Source organism: Mesocricetus auratus, unplaced genomic scaffold, assembly GCF_017639785.1.
Source record: "Mesocricetus auratus isolate SY011 unplaced genomic scaffold, BCM_Maur_2.0 Super-Scaffold_100025, whole genome shotgun sequence".
Lineage (NCBI taxonomy): Eukaryota > Metazoa > Chordata > Mammalia > Rodentia > Cricetidae > Mesocricetus > Mesocricetus auratus.
Window position 1 is genome coordinate 2,781,105 of NW_024429206.1, and position 26,908 is coordinate 2,808,012.

General features: G+C 51.3%; 1 protein-coding gene across 5 annotated transcripts in view; it reads left to right on the forward strand.

Annotated features, from left to right (window-relative positions):
* Ttc28 (tetratricopeptide repeat domain 28) overlaps positions 1 to 26,908 on the forward strand; it is a 392,524-nt gene that overhangs the window by 327,573 nt on the left and 38,043 nt on the right. For all 5 annotated transcript variants that reach the window (XM_021236097.2, XM_021236098.2, XM_005085316.4 and 2 more), the window contains 6 exons: positions 10,049 to 11,390; positions 12,562 to 13,085; positions 16,381 to 16,490; positions 18,263 to 18,392; positions 20,127 to 20,345; positions 21,938 to 22,103. In XM_021236097.2, coding sequence (XP_021091756.1) covers positions 10,049 to 11,390; positions 12,562 to 13,085; positions 16,381 to 16,490; positions 18,263 to 18,392; positions 20,127 to 20,345; positions 21,938 to 22,103 — 2,491 coding nt within the window. The remainder of the gene's footprint in view (positions 1 to 10,048; positions 11,391 to 12,561; positions 13,086 to 16,380; positions 16,491 to 18,262; positions 18,393 to 20,126; positions 20,346 to 21,937; positions 22,104 to 26,908) is intronic.

Sequence of the window (26,908 nt, forward strand, 5' to 3'; positions counted from 1 at the left end):
CTTCTCAGCTGTCTGGAGCTGGGTCCTGGCCCCTGGAGTTATTAAGATGAATGTCACTACACCCTGGGACCCGAGCTACAGGCCACTTTACTCTGTCATATGAGCCACACCTGTGAGACAGAGATGTGGCTCTTGTCTGAGCACCTGGGCCCACAAGCAGTGACATATGCTTAAGGGGAGCTACTCCAAGGTACATCTCCATTTAATTGAAGGTCAAATGGGGAAAAGGAAAATAAGTCGAAAATTGCTACATAATAAGGAAGACACAGAAGATTCTCAGGCCAGGGGACCTCTGAAATCATTCACTGTACAGACTAAAAGGTTTTTCATAGTTAAACATCATTAAAAGTATAAAAAGGGGCTGGAGAGATGGCTCAGCAATGGCTGCTCCTCCAGAGGTCTGGAGTTCAATTCCCAGCAACCACATGGTGGCTCACAATCATCTGTAATGAGACCTGGTGCCCTCTTCTGGCCTGCAGGGATACATGCAAACAGAACACTAAAGGATTAAAAAAAAAGATATGAATTAGATGGCACTGGGAAGCCAACGAACCACTCAGGCTGGTGAAGTCACAGATCTCAGAGAAGATCCTGAAGCCGACGCCCTACTAACCCAGCACAATTCCTGAGTTGTTTTAAGTATTTGCCCCTATACCCACAGAGAAGTGCAGTTCTCACTGGAGGAAACTTCTCTTTGCAATAGATGGAGACCATTTACAGAAAATCACAACCAATCAAAATGCAGAGTGATGGAGCCCAGTCCCAGTGGAGACAGCTGCAAAACGCCTCGCGCACTGAAGGCTCAGGGGACACTGAGGAAGTGGGGATAGAAAGATTGTGAGAGCCAGAGGGTCAGGGAGTTTGCCGTGAGACCATGTCTCCAGTAACATCAGAAGCCACACCCGTAAATTCTCACCAACGCGGCTGCCCAAACATGAACTGAACCAAGGACAACAACAGGCATCCCAATGTGAAAGGGGGAATGACCACGGAGGCAGCAGCCCGGCACAAAGAACTGTAGTCAACAAAGGAATGCCGAGAGGGAGAAACCGTCTTCCCCAGGGAAGAGCTCACCAAGTTGTTATCCAATACCAAACGGTCAGCTCTGGAAAGATACTGACAAGTAACATTATACAGACTGAGCATCTTTTGTTTGGGAATGTGTGTGGATCCACATACAGACATGTAATAGCAATTAATGAAAAGGAGAGGCCGTGAATGTGGAGGAGGGCAAGGAGCGGGGGGGGTGCTCATAGGGAGGAAAGAGGGAGGGAATGATATAATTAAAATTTGAAAGATAAAAATAATTTTAAACCGTGGGACAGGTGGAAATTTTATAAAGGTAAATTTTGTGTGGAAAGGATCGGGTGGCTGAGATGGGTCATGGAAAGGATGTGAAACAGAGAAGAGTGAAGGCAGAATGGGCAGCGCTGATGCAGGGGACTGATGGATCTCTTCTCTCACCATGCCCTCGTGCTGGTGGGCTGCTGTGGGCTGCAGACTTGTGCCACCAAGGGAAGTTTGGTCCTGCATCAGCTGCCCCGAAACAAGGTGGCTGTCCATCCTCACCTTCACCCATCCCACTTGTCCGGCTTGCTATGACCATGGGATTCCATCCCAGCCCTTCTGGGAATGGCTCAGAATGGTTATATGGTGACAGATGAAATACTAGCAGAACTGCTATGCTAAAGTAGCTTTTATTCCAGTAAACAGACCTGTCCACAGCTCTGTTTGCTACCACTTCCATTACTTAGAAACCGGAGGAAATATTTTTGCATTTTGTACACCCACATTGAACAGCCTTGGCCTGGCAAGGCACAGATAGCTATCATCAGGTTGTCTCTTTATGCGCCTCGAAGAACCTGTCCTCATTTTAAATTCAACTCATAGAACATGATTTCAAACCCTAAGTAAAACAGTCCACTGCAAAGCAAAGCAAACAAACAACAAAAAGCCAAATAGGCCCAGGCTATCGGGAACTACACTAAATGTCAGCAGTGATTATCTTAGTCACCAATGTGGACTGTATCGGATCTAGGGAGCTGGCTCCATCAGTGAAGTGCCCACCATGAAAGCATGAGGACCTGAGTTCAGATCCCAGCACCCATGTAAAAATCAGCTGTGGTGCCATCCTAGTACATTGGGGTGGAGCGGTCAGATAGCAGGGGTCCTGTAGCTCCTACACATCTGGCTTTCATGTACATGTGTACACATATGTACTTCCTGCACACCCACAAACATATACCACATACATATGTAGCCTCTCTCTTTTAGATAGATGATAGACAGACAGACAGACAGACTATAGACAGACTGACCTGCTGAGTTGAATTCCTGACTCCACTGCCTCCATCTCCCAAGCCTTGGGTTTACAGACATGTACCAGGAAATCTTTCCATTGTAAGCAGATACTCTAGTACTTGTGTACAACAGTTTAAGTAAAGGTGTGCTTCCTTTTTTCCCATTCTACTTACCTTGACCATGTACTCAAGGGTGACTATGATGCTCCACATATTATATCATTCAAATTAGTGACAGGAAACGCCTTCTGTTGCATTGTGTCAGAAGCAAAAGCCTTTCTGAGACCTCAGAAAACGTCTGTTTTTGTTTTACCAGTGACAGTAGTATGATTCATTTAACAAGCCTTGGTTGCAAGGGAGGCTGGGAAATGAATGTTTAGCATTTTAGTAGCACTGGAAAATACAGATAGGAGGAGGGTGGAAGTGAAAATTGAACATTAGAGGCTTGGGATATGCCTCAAGGGTCTAGTGTCAATGAGGCCTTGTGTTCTATGCTGCTGCTGCTGCCAATGACTGATGATAGTGATGGTGGTGGGAATGATGGCGGTGGTGGTGGTGATGGTGATTATGGTGGTGGGGATAGTGGTGATGATGGCAATAGTTATTGCTGGGGTTTCCTTGTCCTACCAGATCCTGCTGCCCTTCTCAGCCCCAAATAAACACACAGACGCTATATTAATTATAAAACTGTTGGCCGTTGGCTAGGGCTTCTTGTTGGCTAACTCTTAATTATTAACCCATTTCTATTAATCTAAGTATTTCCACGTGGTCTTATCTTACCAGAGAATGCCTGGGGCACCTTATCTTCCTGGTATCTACATGGGATATCTTCGAGGTGCCTCTCTGCCTCTCTCCCCAGCATTCTCCTTGTCTCATAGACTCGCCTATCTTCCTGCCTCTACTATCTATTGGCCAAACAGTGTTTTAGTCATCAACCAATAAGAGTAACATATATACAGAAGGAAATTCCCCATCACAGGCCATATATCCATGTCTTTTCTCCTTTAGGGGGAGTATTGGGGATAGAAATAGAACCCTGAGCCTGCTAGGTAAGAGCTTTGCCACTAAGCCACATTTCAGTCCTTAATTTATCTTCCTGATGAATTGCATATCACAATGGGGATGGCTAGTGACAAAGCGAGGGTTTAAAATGGAAGGTTTCTAGTTGCTCAGACCTTTGCTCTATTACCAGATGACAGCTCAGAGGCTTCCAGCTAACCAACTCTAGTGATTGAAGAGTTTCAGTGGGGCAACAGCACAGACGGAAGACACTTTTCAGATTGTTCATTAGAACTTCCAGAGGGAGCACCCCGGCTGTGGTGTGCTGTCACTGTGCAGGTTAGATTTGTCCATTTCCTTCAGGTGTATCACACTAGCATAGACTGGCTGTATTATAAGAGGAAAAGTCTCCAGGGACACCATCAGGCTTCTCCCAGCCAAGTTGTGGGAGCCTAGCTGTATGTGTGTCTGGTGTTTTCTCCCGTTGGAAGTGATCAGAGTTCAATATTGGGGGCACAGAAATGCCCCACTGTGGGAACACCAGACCTTGAGCAGAGACCCACTTCCCCATGGCCTGGGAGTAGGCAGCTGTAAGACAATGTTTACTAAAAACATGTTTACTAAAAACAATACAATGCCCGGGGCAATAAGTTCCTGAAAAGGGCTTGCCCCCAGGAACCGCCCTGTCCTCGACCTTTTCCTAAGACTAACCGCACCTTCAGACCCACCCACATCCACCTCTGGTGTCAGAGCAGAACCAGCCAGGGTAGAGGAGAGAGCAGAAGCTTTTCTGGAGGGAGCCTTTCTTAGGACGTTTTCTTGAGCCTTTTTGGGGCCTGCTTAAAGTTTTCTTTACATCGTTGAACAAGTCTCTGTGTTGTCAATCCCCGACACCCTCCACACGTTCTCGGAACAGGCTGCGTGGCAGATGCGACACCCCACAGGAGAGATCTCTTTCCTCCCTATCCACTGCACACACTGTCCGACAGAAAGCAGAGCCTGTTCTCACACCACACACAGTTAGGCTGTAATACTCTCAGAGACAGACTTTCTATCCTTAGGTATGATGATGCCAAGTCCCATTAGTGGAAACATGGTGGCATCTAAGAGTGATACTGAATTACATTTTACAAAATAATCCCAGAGGGAGGCAGATCTTTGAGGACTGTTGATTGACACTGTTTGGAATAACAGCCCTTCCTAGAAGGTGGAGCACCATGTTGGCATTTTTAATTTGATGTCATTGTGATGATCTTCTGAGATTGGGAGACCTGAGGCCAGGAGGGGGAGTAGCCAGCATGTTCAGTGTAGTAGCAGAGCCATAGAGGGGATCTTGTAATTCCAGGGCCCACATCTTACATCAGAAAGCTGCCGTTCCTTTTTAAGTCTTATTCAGGTGGTAGGATGTGGTGTGTGGAAGTGACGGGCCAAGGGTAGGCTAAGCTTGACAAGCATGCAGTGGGTGTAAAGGTTCCATTGCCTGATTATAAGTTGTCTTATCCCATCAAGGATTCTACTTAGCTCATAACATCAAATGATGAGGCAGTAGAACTAGGAACCCAGGACTCAGGGCAATACAAATAGAGCGAAAAATAAAGACCAAGGCAACGGTCTAGGGGTGCCATGTGAAGGGGCTGATTCAGCTGCCATAGCCGAACAATCTGTCTGAGTTGGAGTTCCAGGCAGCTGGAGCAGAAAGAGAAATCCATAATCCTCATCACCCAAAAAGCAAGCTGAGTGCAGGAGTCCTCAGAGAGTCCCCATGTAGGCAATTCTGGGGACTGAATGGATGTTATTAGGAAAACTTCACCGCAAACAGCTATATCAGATTTCATTGTTAACTTTCTTCTCTCCTTAGCCATAGTCTCACTAGGCCAAGGGTGGAGGTTACAGCATCCAGGGGCATAGGTGCCCAAATGCTTCTTGGGAAGACTTCTCTTCGTGGCTGTCTCTCCTTCCCCACAAACTCTGTTGGCTATAGTGTAAAGTGCTAGGCTTGGACAGCTCATCTTGGTGGCCCATCCATCAGGCTGTACTGGTTCTGGTACCATGACAAAGCTTAGTGGCCAGCAGGGTGGCCATGCAGCCCTCAGGCAGCTCACTGGTTCCAGCCAGCTGTGGCCCATCTCCCTGCAGCTGCACTGTGGAGAGAAGTATCAGCGAGGTGGCATGAGGGGACTTTGGGATACTGCATTCTAGCTCCTAATGCTCCTGACCCCAAGGGAACTCATCACTTCTCCACCCACTGGCAATCCAAGTCCTTGGCTGTGCTCCGTTTTTCCTAGATGGGGAAGAACATACCAGGATGAAGAAAAGGCAAGACTGTGTGGGTAGAGGTTGAGTGGAAGTCGGGGGCAGGCTGTCACTACAAAGGTCTACTACAGTCATCGCAAGGGAAGAAATGCAGAAAGGATGAACGGGCTGCCCGCAGGCTGGCACAGCCCTGGAGCACCAGCAGGGACATCTGGCCTGGAGGTGGCAAATGACATTTTAAGTATCTCACTCTTTGCAGGTCTGAAAGAGCTCAGAGAGGTGGGACTGGTCCGGCCATTGAGACTCAGTCCAGGAAGGTGGAAGAGCTATCTCAGTGTAGCAGTAATTCCACCCTAAGCCTTGAAACCAACTCCGCTGCCCCGAGGTGTCTTTTACTGTGACACCCAAGCATGCTTTGTTTTCTCCCACAGTGACTAACAGTGGTCCTGCTTCCCTTCAGATGCTCACACAGCATCCGCCCGGCCCAAACCGTTAGGGATGACAGTGCCCGACTCCTCCTTCATCATCACCACAGAGCACCCCTTCCCAGCCAGCCCCTTGTCATAGGTTTAATTACTGTTTCTCCTACTCCATAACACAATTAATCTTTCCCTCTAGCTGAGATTTACAGCCTCAGAGGCCCAGGGGATTTTTTGAGCAATTCACCTGCAGCCTGGGTCTCTGATTACCCAAAGGAAGTAGGATGTGGGGCTGTGGACAAAGCCCATGGAATACATACGGGCTTTAGGGTGGCTTTTTGTTGCTGTTTACACAGCCCTAAACTTAGGGACAGTATCAGGAGGGGACCACAGAGCATGTGATCTATTTTCTTAAGTTTATAAGAGAAGACAGGCGCTTCCAACAGAGTGTGCGTGTGGGAAGGCAGTGGGGGTGTGCAAGGCTTTCCCACCTGACCGCTGCCAGTCCACGGCCAGCTGACTCCCTCACTGTGGGCTGTGGGAAGAGCAGAATGTCACAGCAGCAGGAGTGCATGCCGGGGCAGGGCCGCTCCCCTCTCGGTGGCCTCCCCGCACAGACAGGAAGGATCCAGGACAAAATATCTGCTTCACAGGCCTGTCCCCAGTGTCCTCCTTCAGGTATGGACTTGGTGGTGTATTAACCCACAGATGAGGCTAGCACACTAGAGATCCAATCTCACTCAACAGCACCACAGCTGGGATCCAAGCCCTCAGCGCATGCGCCTCAGGTTGTTTGGAGGCATTTCTGAATCAGGCAGAGGCAGCCCGTGGAAAAACCTGCCTCCCTGGAAGACACTTGTAGCTGATAGTCATGTGATGATTGTCTATTGGGGTTATCCCCCATTTGAAAGCATACTTTGCTGTCTAACTTTGGTGAAAATAATGGGGACTTATGTCCAAGGCCATGGCTAGTTCTAACAGTCTGATCTCATGCCTTTGACTTTAGCCATCTGTTTACTAGACCTGTCCCCACCTTCCCACGCCAAGCTTTGAGATATCTTCAAAACCATGTAGAACAAATGTGTGTGAAAACTTGAGAGGAAGATCCAGGAACCTCAAGTTGATAGGGGTGGATCTCTGGGCCACGTCTGTGCATAGGAGGGTCAGAAAGAGCAAGTGTGACACACCGTGTCCCCCCACCCTAGACAAAGTGTGCCCTAGAGTAAGTGTAAACATGAGCCATGAGCCAGCACAGGACACAGTGCTGGCTCCCCAGTCTGCACACAATGTCCTTGCACCTCAGGTAGGGATGAGACCTGGTAACTGGCAGGTCTAGTGACCAGCTAATCACTACCTCTAAGGTCCCCAAGATGGAAAAATGTGCTTAGACCTACATCAGGCCTTGGTTACACTGAGTCTCCTGATCCAAAGGGGGGTACATAGAGCACACAGCGGGGCCACACTGAGCACACAGTGCCAACTGGTCTACCTAGCTTTATTACTTAACTGTTAGGAGAATAATGTAGCAACCCTTCTTGCTGCTGGCCCGAGTTTCCTCACTTGTGTGAAAGCACAGCCGGGACAACTGAGCTACTTCACCTGTAAATAGTTCCATGTGCATCCCACCTAGGAGAACCTTACCCATGCCACACATTCTCTGGAAGGAAACACGTGGACTGGTACAGCCAGGGGGACGGGACGGGCGTCCATGAACTCTGCTGGTAACTCCCCTCTTCTCCTTAAGACTTACTCATAACATTCACAAAGTGACCCTGGAGTGGGGAGTGTCTTTCCCGTTTCCCAGACCCTGTGTTTCCTACGAGGACAGCTGGACTCTCTGAAAGCAGAGGAAGAGCAGGTTCACTCCAACAGCCCAGCCTAGGCTGGGCACTAACAGCAATCAGTGAGAAGTAGGGCCCGCTGTGCTTCTAAGACCCAGGCTCTGCTTCCAGAGGGCTCGAACAAGAAGCTGCCAGAATTCACTGCCCAGCTATAACTGGTATCGTTTTAGTGGAAATGTTTTCTGCCTGGCCTGCCCTAGTTGCCCCACCTTGGTCTCCACAGAGTGTGTTGAGCATGCCATCATGGCCTTCACCACAAGCTTTGAGGTAGACATTATTAATCCCACAGGTAACCCATAGGTGGAGACCCAGTGTGGCCATGCATACATTTCATGACCGCATACCTGGTGAGGGTCAGCTTTGTGAGACTCTTGTACCCCACTAATCGTCATTTAATTCCCTCCCTGAAGCCCATTGTCACCTAGGGCACCCCTGCTGACAGGCCTTGTGTAAGTCTTCATCAGAGTGACATCCTGGAAAGGGCAGGAGGAGCGGCAGATTACCCCCTCTGCGTGTGCACAGTCATTCGCTGACAGCTCTTGGGATGCTTTTATGTCGCTTCAACAAAGAGAACAGCTGCCAAGAGAGTACACTGTCCCTACAGAATGCTCCAGGCTGGCAGCAGCCGGAACCTGCTATGGGGGGGGGCACAGCTAAGGGAGAGGCCAGCTCAGCGTGGCTTGCCTCTGCCCTTGTCTATGTGTGGAAGTGTAATTTTGAAAGCCCTCCTCTGGTTCTTTGCGGCCCGTGGAAGATACAGAAGCAGCAGCAGCAGCTGGCTGGAGACCAGATCGGTTTGCCATAACCAGCAGGCAGCTTCCTTCACAAATTATTGCAACCCTGGACAGCCATTATCATCCCAACTGCTCCCTGCTCACTACTCGGACCCTTGGGCCAGATTAAGAGAAGCAGATGCCCCTTCTGCTGCCTTGTTCATTGGCCAAGCTATCTTAAGTGTTATTCACAAAGCATGATACATATGTGTTGCTTTACTTTGTTTATCTCTTTGTTTTTGAGACAGTATGGCCCTGAACTCACAACCCTTAACTATGCCTCTTTGGTGCTGGGATTACAGGCATGTACCACTGTGACCAGCTCATTCTATGTCTCTAATATGGTTATGATCTGACGTTTTTTAAAGGTGGGGACAAAGACTTTTCGATTTTAAAACAAAAACAAGAAAGTAAAGGCTCAGATACATTATATATCTGTCTGTCTCCAGGACCCTCAACTGAATGGGGTGGAGGTGTGCTCATAAAACAGGATTTTTTATTTTGTCTATGGCCAGATTCCTGGAGAACAGGGTATAGCTGGCCATGTAGGAGTGCAGAAGTAGCAACAAGGCCTTGTTTTGGCAGACAGGGAAAGCTACATGAAGGCATGCTGCCCTTGGCAGCCTTTTCCAAAGGCCTTTCGCTCTTCCTTCCTCGTTTCCCAACTAGCAAGTGATCATATCAACTTCTAAACAATCACCGTGGTAAAATCCAAAGGCTGTGCAGGGATTGCTGAGGACAAAGGTGGCCCTGGGAGGAAGGACCAGAGCAGGGCCAGGCAGGGCTGGCACTCCCTACAGGATGCTTGAAGCCGGGAAGCCTAAAGGTAGCGTAGGAGGACAGGGTAAAACGGCAGTGTCTCCAAGTTCCCACCGTTAAAGAGCCACCATGTTAACCGGGCCCCATCCACTTGCATGTCCCCATGCTTTTACTGTCGTTCTCACCTGAGGTCAACAGTTGGTACGCTCACCAGTAATAGGGGATGCTTGCGGGTCTTATTTGCTAATCTAGTGTAGGTAAAATGGTTCTACAGGGTTGGTTTATTTTTGCATTTTTTGATTATTAAAGGAAATTAGTGCCCCCATTCCTCTCTGTTTCTTTGGTTGTCTGTTGACATTTATCATTCTTTGCCTATTCTAGTAAATTGGGATCTTGATATTTTTCTTTCTAAGCTAAGCTGAATTTTACAACAAATTTTCACAGCAGCTGTTACAATTTTTCATATATGTCTCACATATTTTCTAGTGTTTTGTGTTTGCCCTTTTAATTTTGCGTGTTTATTTGTAAAATAGTTTCATTTTTGTCATCAAATCTGTTGGGTTTTCCTGGCGTTTGAAATGTGGGAAGCCATCCCCTGTGCAGTATAGTTGGTCTAGAAGCCTTTGAGTCAGGATTCGCACTCACCTCAGATTGAGCTGTAAATCACTTTCTCTGACCTTCCGTTCACTTCCCCTTTATTTCAGGCATCATCCACCAGATGAAAGGCGATTACGACACAGCCCTGAAGCTCCACAAGACCCACCTGTGCATCGCCCAGGAGCTGAGTGACTACGCCGCCCAAGGCCGCGCCTACGGGAATATGGGCAATGCCTACAATGCCCTGGGTATGTACGACCAGGCTGTCAAGTACCACCGTCAGGAGCTGCAGATCTCCATGGAGGTGAACGACCGTGCCTCTCAGGCTTCAACTCATGGAAACCTGGCCGTCGCCTACCAGGCCCTGGGAGCCCACGACCGGGCCCTCCAGCATTACCAGAACCACTTGAACATTGCCCGAGAGCTTCGAGACATCCAGAGTGAGGCCAGGGCACTCAGCAACCTGGGGAATTTCCACTGCTCGAGAGGAGAGTACGTCCAGGCTGCACCCTACTACGAGCAGTACCTCCGCCTCGCTCCTGACCTCCAAGACATGGAGGGAGAAGGGAAGGTCTGCCACAACCTGGGCTATGCCCACTACTGCCTTGGGAACTACCAGGAGGCTGTGAAGTATTACGAGCAGGACCTGGCCCTGGCGAAAGACCTCCATGACAAACTGAGCCAGGCAAAAGCCTATTGCAACTTGGGCCTGGCCTTCAAGGCTCTGCTGAACTTTGCTAAAGCTGAGGAGTGTCAGAAATACCTTCTGTCCCTAGCCCAGTCCCTGGATAATTCCCAGGCTAAGTTTCGAGCCTTAGGGAACCTGGGCGATATATTTGTCTGTAAAAAGGATGTAAATGGTGCAATAAAGTTCTACGAGCAACAGTTGGGCTTAGCTCACCAGGTGAAAGACAGAAGACTGGAGGCCAGTGCCTACGCAGCCCTTGGTACCGCGTACCGAATGGTCCAGAAGTATGACAAGGCCTTGGGCTATCACACACAGGAACTGGAGGTCTATCAGGAACTGAGCGACTTGCCAGGGGAGTGCCGGGCTCACGGTCACCTGGCAGCTGTCTACATGGCCCTTGGAAAATACACAATGGCGTTCAAGTGCTACCAGGAACAACTGGAGCTGGGGCGGAAGCTGAAAGAGCCGAGTCTGGAAGCCCAGGTGTACGGCAACATGGGCATCACAAAAATGAACATGAACGTGATGGAGGACGCCATTGGCTACTTTGAGCAGCAGCTGGCCATGCTGCAGCAGCTCAGCGGGAACGAGTCTGTGCTGGACAGGGGCCGGGCTTACGGCAACCTGGGTGACTGCTACGAGGCCCTGGGGGACTACGAGGAAGCCATCAAGTACTACGAGCAGTACCTGTCTGTTGCCCAGAGCCTGAACCGCATGCAAGACCAAGCCAAGGCCTACCGGGGTCTAGGAAATGGGCACAGGTAACGTGGACAGGAATAGGGCTAGACACATTTGCAAGGAGAGGAGGCAGGAAGGGCACTGCCAGCTACAGAGCAGTTTGTTCCCAAGCCTCTCATTTGGCTTTTCAACAATCCATTGGGTTAAGTGCGTGATAATATTGCTGTTGAGTATAAAACACCACCAGTGCCCAGAGAGGGTGGGTTAGTGCCTGAGGTTACACAGCATCAAAGGACCAGCTGAGAGTCAAACCCAGGGCTCAGACTTCACATTTAGCAGACAGTGATCAAGATGCAAGAGTTCACTTGGACAGGAAGATGGACGGACCTGCTTAGGTGACCTCTGTGAGCGCCCCCACATTGTATGAATGTGTTCATTAGTACAGCATTTGGTAGCCACCAGTTACTCACCCCCATCTGGTAACAGAGGGACGGGAAACTGGTCCTGTGCATCCAGCCTCACCCATGCTGGGCACTGGCAGAGCCGCCCTAACGGTATGGCAATGCTGCACTAAGCACACGTCTGTCCATCTGCTGTCAAATGGGAAACTAAGGCTCAGTCAGTGAAATCCGTGTGCCCAGACGACTGGCTCCATCAGCCACCAAAGGCCATGCTCTTCCTGCTCTTGACCATATTGTCTCTGAGCAGCAGGAAAAAGGCCCTGTTGGCTGAGGGATGCCTCCCTCCAAGGGGGGGGATCCCAAGAAGGTGCCTGCATATATAGACATGGCCTCCCCGAGGAGCAGGGATCAGGGCTCCTGGAGTGGAGGAAGAGGTCAGACTAAATTGTCACCCACAGACTGCTCCAAGAAACTCGGGCTGAGCGATTTACAGCTCCTGTAAAGCGATCTGTAAAGCACCCATCTAAGCAGTAGTGGAGGCTGGGAGGTCCGAGTCCCAGACCTTGCTATCATCGTACCTATTAATATATTTTATGTTTCCTCGGGGGTGCATATCCCACCGAATCGAAAGCTCTTGGGAAGGTCGCTGAGGGACGACTCTTGAATTGCTTTCCAGATTATGAAATTCCTCTGCATCTCACTCTAAGGGCACATGATAGATTTTAGCTAGAGAAGGAGTTAAGAGCTTCTATAGTAAGTGACAGTGACGAATGCTTTTCATTTTCTCAGTGGCTTTAGCATGTCTGCACCTGCATGGAATGATCTCACTGCTTCTCTGTCTGCATCCCCACAGGGCTACGGGGAGCCTGCAGCAGGCCCTCGTGTGCTTTGAGAAGAGGCTTGTGGTGGCCCATGAGCTTGGGGAGGCCTCCAACAAGGCTCAGGCCTATGGTGAACTGGGAAGTCTCCATAGCCAATTAGGGAATTATGAACAGGCCATTTCCTGCCTGGAACGCCAGCTGAACATTGCCAGAGACATGAAGGACCGAGCCTTGGAGAGTGACGCGGCCTGTGGCCTGGGGGGTGTCTACCAGCAGATGGGGGAGTATGACACAGCCCTGCAGTATCACCAGCTCGATCTGCAGATTGCAGAGGAGACCGACAACCCCACGTGCCAGGGACGAGCCTATGGGAACCTGGGTCTGACCTACGAATCCCTGGGCACTTTTGAGAGAGCCGTGGTCTATCAAGAACAGCACCTGAGCATTGCGGCACAGATGAACGACCTGGTGGCCAAGACGGTATCCTACAGCAGCCTGGGGAGAACCCACCATGCCCTGCAGAACTATTCCCAGGCAGTCATGTACTTACAAGAAGGTAGGTGAAAGATTCTTCCAGGGGAGGCTCAGTCACCTCTACTGAGTGAGGGTCTTACAGGCCACATCATCCCCACCAGGAGTCCCTTGATAGTCTCAATGTGTTTCCCTGCCCTGCCCCAGCTCTCTGGACTCCATCTCTCTCCCTCCCTCCCTGTTTTGGTACCTGCCCCTAGCCTACTGCCCAGACAGCTGATACCCTTGGCTTGTCAGCACAGCAACTGGGCACAGTTCACATCCTTACCAGTTGGATCATGAGGGTCTACTACATCCAACTGGCCCCAGCCCCGGTGGCCTAGGAGTCGCCTAAGCATCACACTTGCAGTTCTCAGCTCAGGCACAATAGCTGCTAGCCCAGCATGCCTGCTTGGGGCTCGGCCAGGCTGCTTCTGAGTGTATGCTCTGACAGGGCACAGACTTGATGTCAAGGAGCAGGACCAGAAACTAAACTCTTCGCTCCCTCCAGAGTCTGTCCATTACCTGAGGCCAGTGGGGCCTCACACATGTTCTTCCTACATGAGCCAAAGCCTCTCCCCTCCATAGTGGGATGGCCTTGCTCCTGAAGCCTTCACAAGTGCAAAGGGTCTCTGAGTGTGGGGCATGGGTGTGGCAGGGGGAGGGGTGCCACTCACTAGTGAAGGACTTGCTGGAGGGGGAGGGGCACCACTCACTAGTGAAGGACTTGCTGGAGGGGGAGGGGCACCACTCACTAGTGAAGGACTTGTGGGGGGGAGGGGCACCACTCACTAGTGAAGGACTTGCTGGAGGGGGAGGGGCACCACTCACTAGTGAAGGACTTGCTGGAGGGGGAGGGGCACCACTCACTAGTGAAGAACTTGTCGGGGGAGGGGCGCCACTCACTAGTGAAGGACTTGTGGGGGGAGGGGCACCACTCACTAGTGAAGGACTTGGCTCCAGGTGGAAACACCTTGGTAAAGGCTTCCTTCCACCTGCAGTCTCTGGCCAGAGTTTAGTTCTCACAGCAGTACTCAGACTGTCCTTTTTTCCTCCCTTCTTCTTGTTTAATCGTTCTTTTCTTTGACGGTAGTGAGAACCAAGCACGTTAGCTCATCTCACATACTAGGCAGATTTGTGCAAATCGAGCCGTATACCCCCAGCCCAAGAACCGTTCGGTTATCACCATTTTTGCAGCTACATCACCAAGGCTTGGAGAAGTGCAGTGGTTTGACCCTGGCTGATAAGTTGTTTCACTGCAGAGCAGGCCCAACCCCCGTCTGGAGTTGTTTCTGACCTCACAGAAATTGCAGGGTTGGGGCAGCCGCTGGGGGATGTCCTTAGAGGAGGAAACAGGAGGCTGGCACTGATGCCCTATCCGGCCCTGCAATGGAGACCTCCAGAAGCTGGCGCCACTGTCCTACCCCTCCCTGTATGGCTCCCGCTGAGCAGGTGGGGTCTGTACGTGTGAAAAATGAACCCTGAGCCCCACACTTTTGCTTAAATTCTAGTATTTTAACAGTCTCGCCACCTAGGGGTGGCTTTCAGTTGAATCTGAGACCCAGCATTTGCAACAAGTCTTATATTGTTTATTCCCTGCTGACATACCTTTCCATGCGGCAGCTGGGTTGAGTGAATCACTGTCACATAATTCTGTATTTATAGAATGCTCTGCAGCTTGTTTTTATTGCCTCTTGTGATGTCTTATAGAGATCTAAAAACTCCCCAAGTGTTTGTTTGGTGGAGAGGGCCTGTGGCCAAGAGTTCCACGTGGGCCTAACCAGGTGTCTGTAATGCGCTGCGAGCAGGCTCACATGGAGAGCACTGAGACGCTCTCGCGGTGCCAAGCAGGAGGTCCTGCAGCCTCTTGCCCCAGAGGGCAGCTCAGCTGGACAGCACCCCAGCTTTTGGTGGAGCTGCCGACCAGCATTCCCTGTGTGCCCCGTGCAATGGAATCCTGTGTGGTTCTGACCCAGACAGATCCCAGACGATATGGGTTGGCATTGGCTAACACCACCTGCAGTTAGCTCTCTCTCTGCCTGGAAACTAGAAAAGGAAGTGGGGTCCATCAGTGATTCATGGGGCTATGTCACAGTGCAGGCAAGCTGGCCCTCAGGAGTGGGGTGGTCAGGTTCCCTGGGAGGCAACTCCAGTGCATCCACCCCCGTGGCCTGTGGACACCCTCCTTGCTGGGGACACAGCAGGAACCTGGCCAGGTCCCTCTCTCACATAATGTGTCTTCCAATGGAGTTGCCCAAAGGACCCTGCTTCTGACTCAGACACGTGCATGGAAGGGTCAGTGTGGCAGCCCCTTTGAAGGTTAGAACAACCCGAGCCACTGTCGTTGATGTGAAATATTTACAAATTCTTCTGTTGCCCACTGGCACGATTTAAACTCAGAATGCTGTTTCTGAGCTCTTTGGGTCATGTGTTTTGAAATGCATCATGAATTAGGAGGCTGGCCCTGGGCATCGCTGTCAGCTGACTCAGGACCTTTCCCAGAGCTTTGGTGCTGGCTTCCTGTCCTGGCTCGAGTGTACAGTTGAGCCACGACAGCCATAGTGTCCCTTGCTCTGTGCAGAGAGGGTTGGAATGCAGGCAAGGTGACATTGAGACTCACATGGTAACCACGACAATAAACTGTTACTGTCAGACTTCACCCCCAGAAAGCCCTGGAGGTGACTGGTGTCCTGGAACTCCCAAGCTTGCTGTAAGTGACCCACACTGCAGGTGCCTCTGTGAAGACCATTAAAATCAGGACAGTCATTTAAGCCTCCTGGCTCATAATAGTGCTTGCTTTGTCACCCTGCTGAGACATATCACAGACTCAGGCTTGAGGGAAGAGTGGTTAGGACATGGAGCATGCCAGCAGTTTCAGGAACCGGAGAAGGGTCCAGCTGTGAGCCATTCCTCTTTCAAGAGACCCTCACGAGTCTCTTCATCTGTGCTGCCTGATGCCGAGGGGTGAGATAGGAAGGTGTGTGTTGCTGGCCTCTGTACCTGGTCGCCAGGAAGAGCTTTTCCCAGGCAGAGAATCCAGGGACACAATGTATCAGCCAGGAGTTTTCATTTCCAAGACTCAGCTTCCCCATTTGTGAGGGCAGCCAGGTTAGGGTCCAGTGGTTTCCCTGTTTGTGCCTGCTCTACCGACCTGTCTGCTGCCAACAGCTATCACCTGGGCTCCTGCCACCACATCTCCTCACTTCCTATAAGCTGGGAAGAGTCCTCTCCCCAGGCTGGTTTGGCCCTAGTCCTGCATTCCCTACAGCCATACTGCTAACACGCCTTACCTGAAGCAAAGTCCCTTTCCCCTTTACTGATGTCTCCTTGTCTGTTTTCAGGCTTAAGGTTAGCTGAGCAATTGGGCAGAAGAGAAGATGAGGCAAAAATTCGCCATGGTCTTGGGCTGTCCCTTTGGGCAAGCGGAAACCTGGAGGAAGCTCAGCACCAGGTAAGCAGAGCTCTGGCCCAGGAGCCCCAAGTACCCGCCATGGTTGTCTCAGCAGCTGTGGTATTCTCAGAGATGCCGGCCTCATGTGCTGACGTCCAAGACTCCCAGCCACCCAAGGGGCAGGCTCCACAATGGTTTCTCAGATTCTTGTGTTGGGCCGGGCCGGGCCCTGTTCCCATGGTGCTTAATACAAAACTGCACTCTTCAGCAGAGAGGTTAAGATCAGACACATGGCTATTGGGTTTAATGTCCTCCAGGTCTCCAGTTAGGGCAGAGGGCAGTAAGTCCCTGTGGCCACAAGTGTGGAGGTGGCCGAAGATACTCTGTTGGCACACTGGCTGTAGGGGGAGCAGAGACACTTGCTTCAAACTCACCCCTCGGCTGGCCGGCTGGCCGGATACGCGAATACTGTGAACAGTGCCAGGCAAAGGGGACCCCTCCCATGAGCAGAGTGAGGCTTCTGTCCCGAGGAGCAGCCTGAGCACAAGCCAGGATGCTGGGTGCTGAGCTGAATAAACAAAGGCTCAGCAGGTAAGAGCATTTGAGTTCAGTTCCCAGCACCCACACCAGGCAGCTCTCAACTGCCTCTAACTCCAGCTCCAGGGTACCCAACGCTCTCTTCTGACCCCCACAGACACTAACAGATGTGTGCAAGTGGGTACCCACACACACCAATAAAAATTAGAAATCCTAGATGGGCAGCAGTGACGCACTCCTTTAATCCCAGTACTCAGGAAGCAGAGACAGGCAGATCCCTGTGAGTTCGAGGTCAGCCTGGTCTACAAAGAGTGTTCCAGGACAGCCAGGACTACACACAGAGAAACGCTGTCTCAAAAACAAACAAAATTTAAAAATCCATTTTTAAAAAGTGTTAAAGGCAACTTAAAGGATTAATTCTGTCATTTTCTACGTATAAGAATAAAAGTATCTGGGCGGTGGTGGAGCACACCTTTAATCCCAGTACTTGCGAGGCAGAGGCAGGCAGATCTCTGTGAGTTCCAGGCCAACCTGGTCTACAGAGTGAGTTCCAAGACAGGCTCCAAAGCTACAGAGAAACCCTGTCTCAAAAAAAAAGTTTATATTAATTTTCCTCAAAATCCTCTGGGAAGATGGGTGCAGCTTTATCAACAGAAGAAGCTAAGGTTCCCCGTCCTGGCCAGAGTGACAGCACCTGTGTAGCAGAGCTGCAAGCGCGCACCTCTCTGTCTGCTCTTCTCCTCGTGGCTGCTCCTGGCGCCACGCCGAGTTTGTGTAAATGTGGAGCAGCAAGGACAGGATCTGATCCCCCAGGTGCCCATGTGAGTGAGGATGGCCCAAAGCCTGGTCTTAGGAGAGCAGTGTCCGCCTCTGTGACACTGGGCCACCTACAGTCTCCGTGCCCAGCCTGGTCTATCTCCAGTGTACCCAAGGCCTGAGTGGCAGGGTCATACCTGTCTGGTGACAGGAGTAGGGGTTTTCATTGTTTTAAACAAAACTAGCTCTTGTTTGTGTTGGTAATTGATTTTTAATTTTTTTTAATTTCAGATCACTAGTCTTAATCTTTTATATCCCATAGAATGGTAACTGGGGCTGAGGAGATAGTTCTTCAGGTCCACAAGGACCTGCCAGGCAGCCCTCCTTTAACCCCTTTAAAAGGTTGTGCACTCAGGTATGAGCAAGAGCTGTGTTGCATCTATAGACTGGCTGGGCATCAGTTATGGAGTGAGTGGTGGTCTCTATAGAACAGCTGGGCATTGGTATGGAGAATGGGTGACGGTCTCTATCTCCTGCAGCTTTACAGAGCCTCCGCCTTGTTTGAAACGATCCGGCATGAGGCACAGCTGAGCACGGACTACAAGCTCTCCCTCTTCGACCTGCAGACATCATCCTACCAGGCCTTGCAGCGAGTGCTGGTCAGCCTAGGTAAGAGCAGCTGATGGGGTGTGTGTGCATTTGCGTACACAAGCCCCCCGCCCTGTGTCCATGTTGTTCAGTAAGGAAAGTAACGACTGGCTAGTCATTTGGCAAAGACTGGCAGAGCAATGGACGCAAGTGTCAGTGAGCTCCTGGTGAATTCAGGGAGGGTGCACTTAGCTTGTCTCATGTGCTGTTGTGGACACAGGTTGCGGAGTCCACTGTGATATAATTGGTTTAATGACAGGAGAGCAGTTCAGATGCCGAGAAAGCTGAGCAAGTGTCCCTCTGCCAGAGACGCCTACCCACATCGCTCCAAGCCCCCTCAGGCCATGTACTGAGGTGACACTGGCCTCTTCTGCTCTCAGCCATGCTTTCTCGCTACCTATTGCTTGTCCTCTGTGAGCCTATGCCCTGGGCTGCGTCACACAGTCAGGGTTCTTCCTGACTCCAAGCCGATGTACTGCAAGGCGCCAGGGCAGTCCAGGGCCACCCTTCCCTGGGCTTCGGTGGCCACAGTGTACCCTGCTTGGCGCTTCCATTGCCTGCCGCTTCCCAGACGGTATTTGTGTGAGTCACTTTTGCTATGACAAAGCACCCGACAAAGGCAGATCACAGGTTTGTGTGGGATAGTCCAACACAGGGGTGGGGGCATGGCAATGAGAATGGGAGGCCACTGGTCACTTCACAGCCACAAAGCCCAGAGGCAAATGCTGGTGCCCAGCAGACTCCCTCCATGGCCTTTGTACTCAGTCTGAGACCCCAGCTCATGGGTTTTACTGCTCAGGAGTAGGTCGCCCTTTGTTCATTTAAGGGCCCTTCTAGACACACCTGGGGGTGTCTCCTAGGTGCTCCCCAAACCAGTCAAGATGGACATCACTGTGTTCATCAAAATTAGCAAAGTGCTTTGGGCATCGGTGGCCTTCCCACCCACCTGTCCTTCCCACTCATCTGATGCTCAGGTTTCCCCTCGGAAAATGGAATGTGCTCTTGCCTGGGATTGTACTTCAAAGCCCATTGTGATCACAGTGGTAAATCATCCAGGACTCTGGGGCTAACTTTCCAGTGTGCACAGAAACCGTCCCTCTGTTCTGGTTGATAAGTTAATGGATTAAAAGAGGGTATCTGCGTGATTCAGCCAAACCCCTCTTTCTAACGTTGCCTGAACAGCAGGGTAAAGCCTCCTTGAAGAGCCACTGCAGTGTGGCTTTGAGCTCCCTGCCTTGGCCTTTTGTCCCCTCGGCCCTTGCTCTGGCAACAACTCCATGTTGGTGTTTATCCTAAAGTCAGTCCTCTGGGTGCGCTCCTTAGTGGGAGCCTGCGGCTTCGTGTGGTCAGCCTTCACCCTGATGCTGCAGCTTTCAAGCAGCAGTGACAAGTGTGCACAGTGTCTTAGAGGAGATGGGGCCAGAATGCATGGCAGGCTGAGGAAGGCTTGGAAGAGGAGATGTCACAGGCGTCGTCCCTTTGCCTGTGGGGTGGTGGGAACACACGGTGGAATGGGCGCTCGGCTGTAACGGCAGCAAGGCCTCCCATGCAGGCACTGATAAAGAGCATCTCCAACTCAGGACCTCACCAAATCTACTGAGCTAGGTGGGTGACTACCATAATCCCTCTCTGAAGCGGTGTGCCTGGCATTCTGCCACAGCTGGCAGGCACCGAGGCAGCTTGTTTTCCTTCCGCAGATGAGAGGGGCTCTCAGTTGCACCCCTGAATGAGCACCCCTGTCCCTCTGTCTCCTAGGCCACCACGATGAAGCCCTGGCAGTAGCAGAAAGAGGTCGGACGAGGGCATTTGCTGACCTACTGGTGGAAAGACAGACGGGACAACAGGACTCCGACCCCTACTCGCCCATCACCATCGATCAGATCTTAGAGATGGTCAATGCACAGCGGGGACTAGTGCTGTACTATTCCCTGGCCGCAGGCCACCTCTACAGCTGGCTGCTTGCTCCTGGGGCAGGTGAGGTCTCTGTGAGCACAGGAAGTGAGGTCGGGGGAGGAGTGGAGAGGGGAAGGTGCCGTCTTCTCCTAAATCAGATGATGGTGAACCTTAGCTGCAGTGGGGACCAAGGAGTCGCCGTTCCTTGCCATCAGTTGAGGACACACCGGACAAGGAAGACCACAAGAAGGGCTAAATGCAGCAGCTACCGAATAAAGACCATGTACTAATGAGTTTTCTCTCCATGCGATCTGATCATTGTGACCTCCGGTAAAGTCAGACACCAGAGCAATGATGACTCTCATGGCTTATCACTAAAGTCGCAAGCTTGAATTTCTGAGTTTAACAGAATCAATTTGTTGTTTTGCTAGTTCTGTTGAAGTAGAAATCCTCTTTGATTAAGTCAGCACTAAACATGCAGGATGTACCAGTTTCATTGAACACAAAACTACTAATTGGCTGTGAGGCCATATTTTTTTGCATAATAAAATGTTGATGGCTTCACCACGTTGGAGACACACCAGATCCAATTAGAGTTTATTGACTGGAGAAGTGGGTCTTATAATTGGGAATCCTGAAGAATGGGCCACTTGCTATCTTATCTATAAAAAGTTCCGCTACCAGGGAGAAGCGACAAGCTCTTCTCTCCATCTACAGTAAAGGTGATGGTGCTGGAGCCGTGGCTTCTGAGCACTTGGGCCTGCTCTAACGGCATGACTGCCTTCCCCTCTCACCTGTGCTCACCTGGCCTTTCCACAGACAGTACCCTCACCCTCACCCCTAACCTCGGGATGCTGCGTTTTCAGTTGTGGCTTTTCTGGTGACCTGATGACCGATGTCTGCAGCCCCGCCCCCAAGTGGGGCTCACACTCCAGCACAGAGTTGACAGTTGGCAGATGTCAAGAGCCCTCTCTGTAGAGGCTGCATTGTTGAAGACACGTTTGACAGGTGGCATGCCCAGATCCATGTGACAACAAGCCATGTGTAATGCGGTGCCTGTTGAGTCCTTTTGTTCTCTGCTGTTAATGAGACCAAAACTTTTGCCAGGGCTCTGATCCAATCGGGGAACCAGCAGTATACCTCATTACCGTACGAGGACACAGCCTATGCTTATTGCCAGGAAGCCACTGTGGGCTGCCCCTATTTTACAGAATCATCTTTTTAAACTTAAACCATTAGTGGCCATGGACCAGTTGGTCTTATTTTAAAATGGCTATGTGTTATTATGGTTTGCTCTTGTGAAATGAGAGGTCTTTTAAAACAGTTTCCACTTGGCTAGTTCTGGATTTGCTCAGGATTTCAGTCTCTGCTGGGGCTTGATCCAGACACTCGCACACCGAGCATGAGGCAGGACTCCCCAGAGCATCATTCTGAAAGTGACACACAAAGCAATCTGAGCTCGGGGCTCCTGCATGCGTCATCATTGAAGCTAGCCTGTGTCTTCATTGTGTGGGCTGTGAGCCGGCACTGCCCCAGTTTAGAAAGCCCGATGCCATGGGATCCCAGCATGCTTGGCAAAGAAATCGCACAGCACCCAGATTCCCCTCTCCTACCTTCTCCTGACCTCCTGCTACCCAACCATCCATGACATTGCCATGCTCACCTTGTTGCAGGAATCCTGAAGTTTCACGAACATTACCTGGGTGATACCTCAGTGGAAGGTTCCAGCGATTTCCAGGCCAGCAGCAGCGCATCTTTGCCCACAGCGACCAGCTCCGCCCTGGAGCAGCACATTGCCAGCGTCCGGGAGGCCCTGGGGGTGGAGTCTTACTACTCCAGGTAGGATGACGTGTCTAGTTCATCTTCGTTCCAGTGTGGGTGGGTTTTTCTGGGGATTTGGGGGCAGGAACTAGAAAAAGAAACCTTGTGGGAATCTCATGCACTGTTGGTCTCAGCACAGTTACTGCTGCAGACAGCAGAGTGTCCGGCATGCATGGCCCCCTGGAGGGCTGGGAAGGGTCTCTTCCCAGATGTGGGTTCCTTGAGGTAGGAAGTGTCACTGACTGTAAGCATGGCTGAGAAGATAACATGACAGCCAACTTAAAGAAGGGCTGTACTATCTACAGCCAAATGTTTGATTTCTCATGAAAAACATCTACTCAGTCCAGGTAGGGCACCACCAACAGATGATGTATTCCACACAAGTCCAAATCGGTAACTGAAGGAGTTTATATGGCTGCCTTACAGAACGTGGGTAAGGGGCTACTTACAAAAGCATGACTGGTCCCCGAACACCTGCATCACCAAACAGCTGTCTTCTGCCTCCTATACACTCTAGATGCGCACGTCCAACCTGTGGTCTATATACCACATGTAACCCAGGAGAGCAATAGATACTGCAGGTGACAGTGTCAAATTGCTAGCACCTCCCAACACCATGTGCAGTGGAGGACAGGATTACTTCTAGCTGATGAGGAGAGAGCGAATGGCTGGAGTTTCAGGAGAGGGACCACTGGCCTTCTCTCCATGAGGAAGCATCAATGGGCCTCACCTTTAGACAATCAGTGGGTCGCCACAGCTTCTCTGATGAGCACAGTACTGGCCAGTGCTCCACAGCACCAGCTGTCCCGAGTCTCAGTGGCAAGACCTGTCCATGGCAGTCAGTGCCGGGTCTGGGCAGAACCTCTGCTTTCGTCCTGAATGGCCTGGAACCACAGAGCCCAGGGTGTCTCTGTGCTCCTGTGGGCACTTTGCCTGGCTCCAAGTGTGGGTGCTTGCTAGGGTCCTGATATACTGATAGAGGGGCTCTTACATGAGAAACAGAATAACCACTGGACAGTGTAGCATCACAGTTATAAGGGGATGGAATGGCCACCTGGTTCAAATCTCCAGTGACATAAATCAGAAATCAGTGACATAAGGGAAATGGGTCTTGCTTACAACCAGGCCAGTGTCAGAGGCAGGGCCAATTCAGACTGACTTCTAGACCAGGCCTATTTCTGTTCTTCATTATCAAAATGAATATCATATTTTGAGGAAACAGCCAAAGCATATAAAACGGCATTTTCCAGCTCCTGTTGTTATGAAGGATGAACAGGCATTGCCCATATGCACACTGCGGCTGCTGTGCATACCAGGCTGGCCTGGGCTTGGCCTTGGGCCATGGTGTGGTGGTCACGGGTTGACACTGTAGGGAACCACAAAGAGATGGATGTATGGATGCCCTCTGAGATTTAAATCATAAGTGCCTGGGAGCGAGGTCAGACCAAAGGGAGACAAAGCCGCATCTGCAGACGGCACAGCACGCGTGCAGGGTGACGGGGCTGCTCCCTGGCCCATGGGACTTCACGCTTGAAGTGAGAATTGAAAAGGGAGGGAGAGAAGGGAGGGTGAGTATGGCAAACCGGGAAGTGCACACCTCTAACAGTGTCAGAGGACTCGGACATGTGTCCCACACGAGGCCATCGAGCTCTTGTCCTACCTCGCCTCTCCCAGGCTGGAGCAGCTGCTCTGTACCAGTCTCTGCTCTGTGCCAATACTGGGGTAGTGATGACCAGGGCGGGCAGCCTCCTAACGGACCTACACCATGGTCAGATACTGGGGTAGTGATGGCCAGGGCGGGCAGCCTCCTAACGGACCTACACCATGGTCAGATACTGGGAGAGTGATGGCCAGGGCGGGCAGCCTCCTGGCCGACCTAACACCAACACCACAGCCGGGCAGAGGACTCGGGAACTCTAAGAGGTGGTCGGAGATAAGACTGCATCAGGTGTGAGTACTTTTTCTGAGGTGATCTCCTTCCTGTTTTGTTCTCTTGGACCTGTGTCTGTCCTTTCAGCCATCCCCACTGGCTCTGTTGTGCTGCTTACTCTAAGGGTTAGATTAGCGATGTCTGTGTGCTGTAGGACTGGGAAGCCCGCTTGGAACACAGTCACTCAGGAGCCCCTGCCCCAGTCTGTGCCTGCCCCGGCCCACAGCAGCACCGTGTGTTCACAGTGAGGTGACGCTGAGGCTGGGAAGGCTCCGAGCCATGCTTGAATGGCCCTCGCTACAGATCAGAGAAGTCACCATTTCCAAAGGCGGCTCCAGGTGGGGTGAACTGAGAATGGGTGCTTGTGCTCAGAGTGCCGAGTTTCAAACCAGCGTGGCTATTGTGCAATGTTTTCCTTTGTGTTTTTCTGTTTGCCTGCTTCTTCCTGCTTTGGTTCACTGTTGAGTTTTCAGCCCTAGAAATAAAAATGTTTACAGTGAATGGTGACTTGAGGCCACAGTGGCCTTGAGTGACTGCCTTTAGAAAACCTAGGATGCTGTTGGAAGTGCTGCAGAGGGAAAGAAGTGTGGGGCCAGCCCTCTCGCTTGGCCTGCAGTAGAGGCCCCCACACTGATCGCCCTATACCCCAGTTAGGAGCAGCCATTTGGGGCTCGCTGGCTGGGTGAGGCATGCGTGGCCAGCTAATGCGCCTGTTGGGCTCCTTCCTCTCCACTGAGACCTATCTTTTCTTCTTGCTGGCTAAAAGAGACAAATGACCCTTTTGAAGCTGCCGCCTTCTCTCTAGACTCAGTACCCGAACCTATTTGGTGTGGCTGCACCCCAAGGTGGTGCATGCGTGCACGCTTCCAGAACATCCAGCTGAGGCTCAGCACAGTTTGGTCAGTTGCCCAGGGCGCCCAGTCATTTAAGAAGTGTGACTTAGACCATAAGGAACTACTATTAGGGATAAAATGGTATCATGGATGCCGGGTGGGGGGGGGATAGAGGGAGGAGCAGGTTTGTGTGGTGTTGGTGGCTGTAGCCCTGTAATCACCCTGGGAAGCCTCCAGCAGGGCAATGAAGCCAGTTCTCTCACTGTGAGCATGCCATTCCACTGTGACCTCACTGTGACCCTCACTGTGACATGTCACTCCACTGTGACCCTCATGTGACATGTCATCCCTCTGTGACCTCACTGTGACATGTCATTCCTCTGTGACCTCACTGTGACATGCCATTCCACTGTGACCCTCATGAGACATGCCATTCCACTGTGACCTCACTGTGATATGTCACTCCACTGTGACCCTCATGTGACATGTCATTCCTCTGTGACCTCACTGTGACATGTCATTCCTCTGTGACCTCACTGTGACATGCCATTCCACTGTGACCCTCACTGTGACATGCCATTCCACTGTGACCCTCACTGTGACATGTCACTCCTCTGTGACCCTCATGTGACATGTCACTCCACTGTGACCCTCACTGTGACATGTCACTCCTCCATGACCCTCATGTGACATGTCACTCCACTGTGACCCTCACTGTGACATGTCACTCCACTGTGACCCTCATGTGACATGTCACTCCACTGTGACCCTCCCTGTGACATGTCATTCCACTGTGACCCTCACTGTGACATGTCACTCCTCTGTGACCCTCACTGTGACATGTCACTCCACTGTGACCCTCACTGTGACATGTCACTCCACTGTGACCCTCACTGTGACATGCCATTCCACTGTGACCCTCACTGTGACATGTCACTCCACTGTGACCCTCACTGTGACATGCCATTCCACTGTGACCCTCCCTGTGACATGTCACTCCACTGTGACCCTCACTGTGACATGTCACTCCTCTGTGACCCTCACTGTGACATGTCACTCCACTGTGACCCTCACTGTGACATGTCACTCCTCTGTGACCCTCATGTGACATGTCACTCCACTGTGACCCTCATGTGACATGTCCCACTGTGACCTCACTGTGACATGTCACTCCACTGTGACCCTCATGTGACATGTCACTCCACTGTGACCCTCACTGTGACATGCCATTCCACTGTGACCCTCACTGTGACATGTCACTCCACTGTGACCCTCACTGTGACATGTCACTCCACTGTGACCCTCATGTGACATGTCGCTCCACTGTGACCCTCATGTGACATGCCATTCCACTGTGACCCTCACTGTGACATGTCATTCCACTGTGACCCTCATGTGACATGTCCCACTGTGACCCTCATGTGACATGTCACTCCACTGTGACCCTCATGTGACATGTCCCACTGTGACCTCACTGTGACATGTCACTCCACTGTGACCCTCACTGTGACATGTCACTCCACTGTGACCCTCACTGTGACATGTCACTCCACTGTGACCCTCATGTGACATGTCGCTCCACTGTGACCCTCATGTGACATGCCATTCCACTGTGACCCTCACTGTGACATGTCATTCCACTGTGACCCTCACTGTGACATGTCACTCCACTGTGACCCTCACTGTGACATGTCACTCCACTGTGACCCTCACTGTGACATGTCACTTCTCTGTGACCCTCACTGTGACATGTCACTCCTCTGTGACCCTCATGTGACATGTCACTCCACTGTGACCCTCACTGTGACATGTCACTCCACTGTGACCCTCACTGTGACATGTCATTCCACTGTGACCCTCATGTGACATGTTCCACTGTGACCCTCACTGTGACATGCTATCCCACTGTGACCCTCACTGTGACATGCCATCCCATTGTGACCCTCATGTGACATGTCACTCCACTGTGACCCATGTGCCCAGGAGAAAGGAAAGCCTCTGATGACAGGGGCTTCTTCAAGGACAACAGTTGCGTGCCTGACGCTGCAGTGTGCCATAAG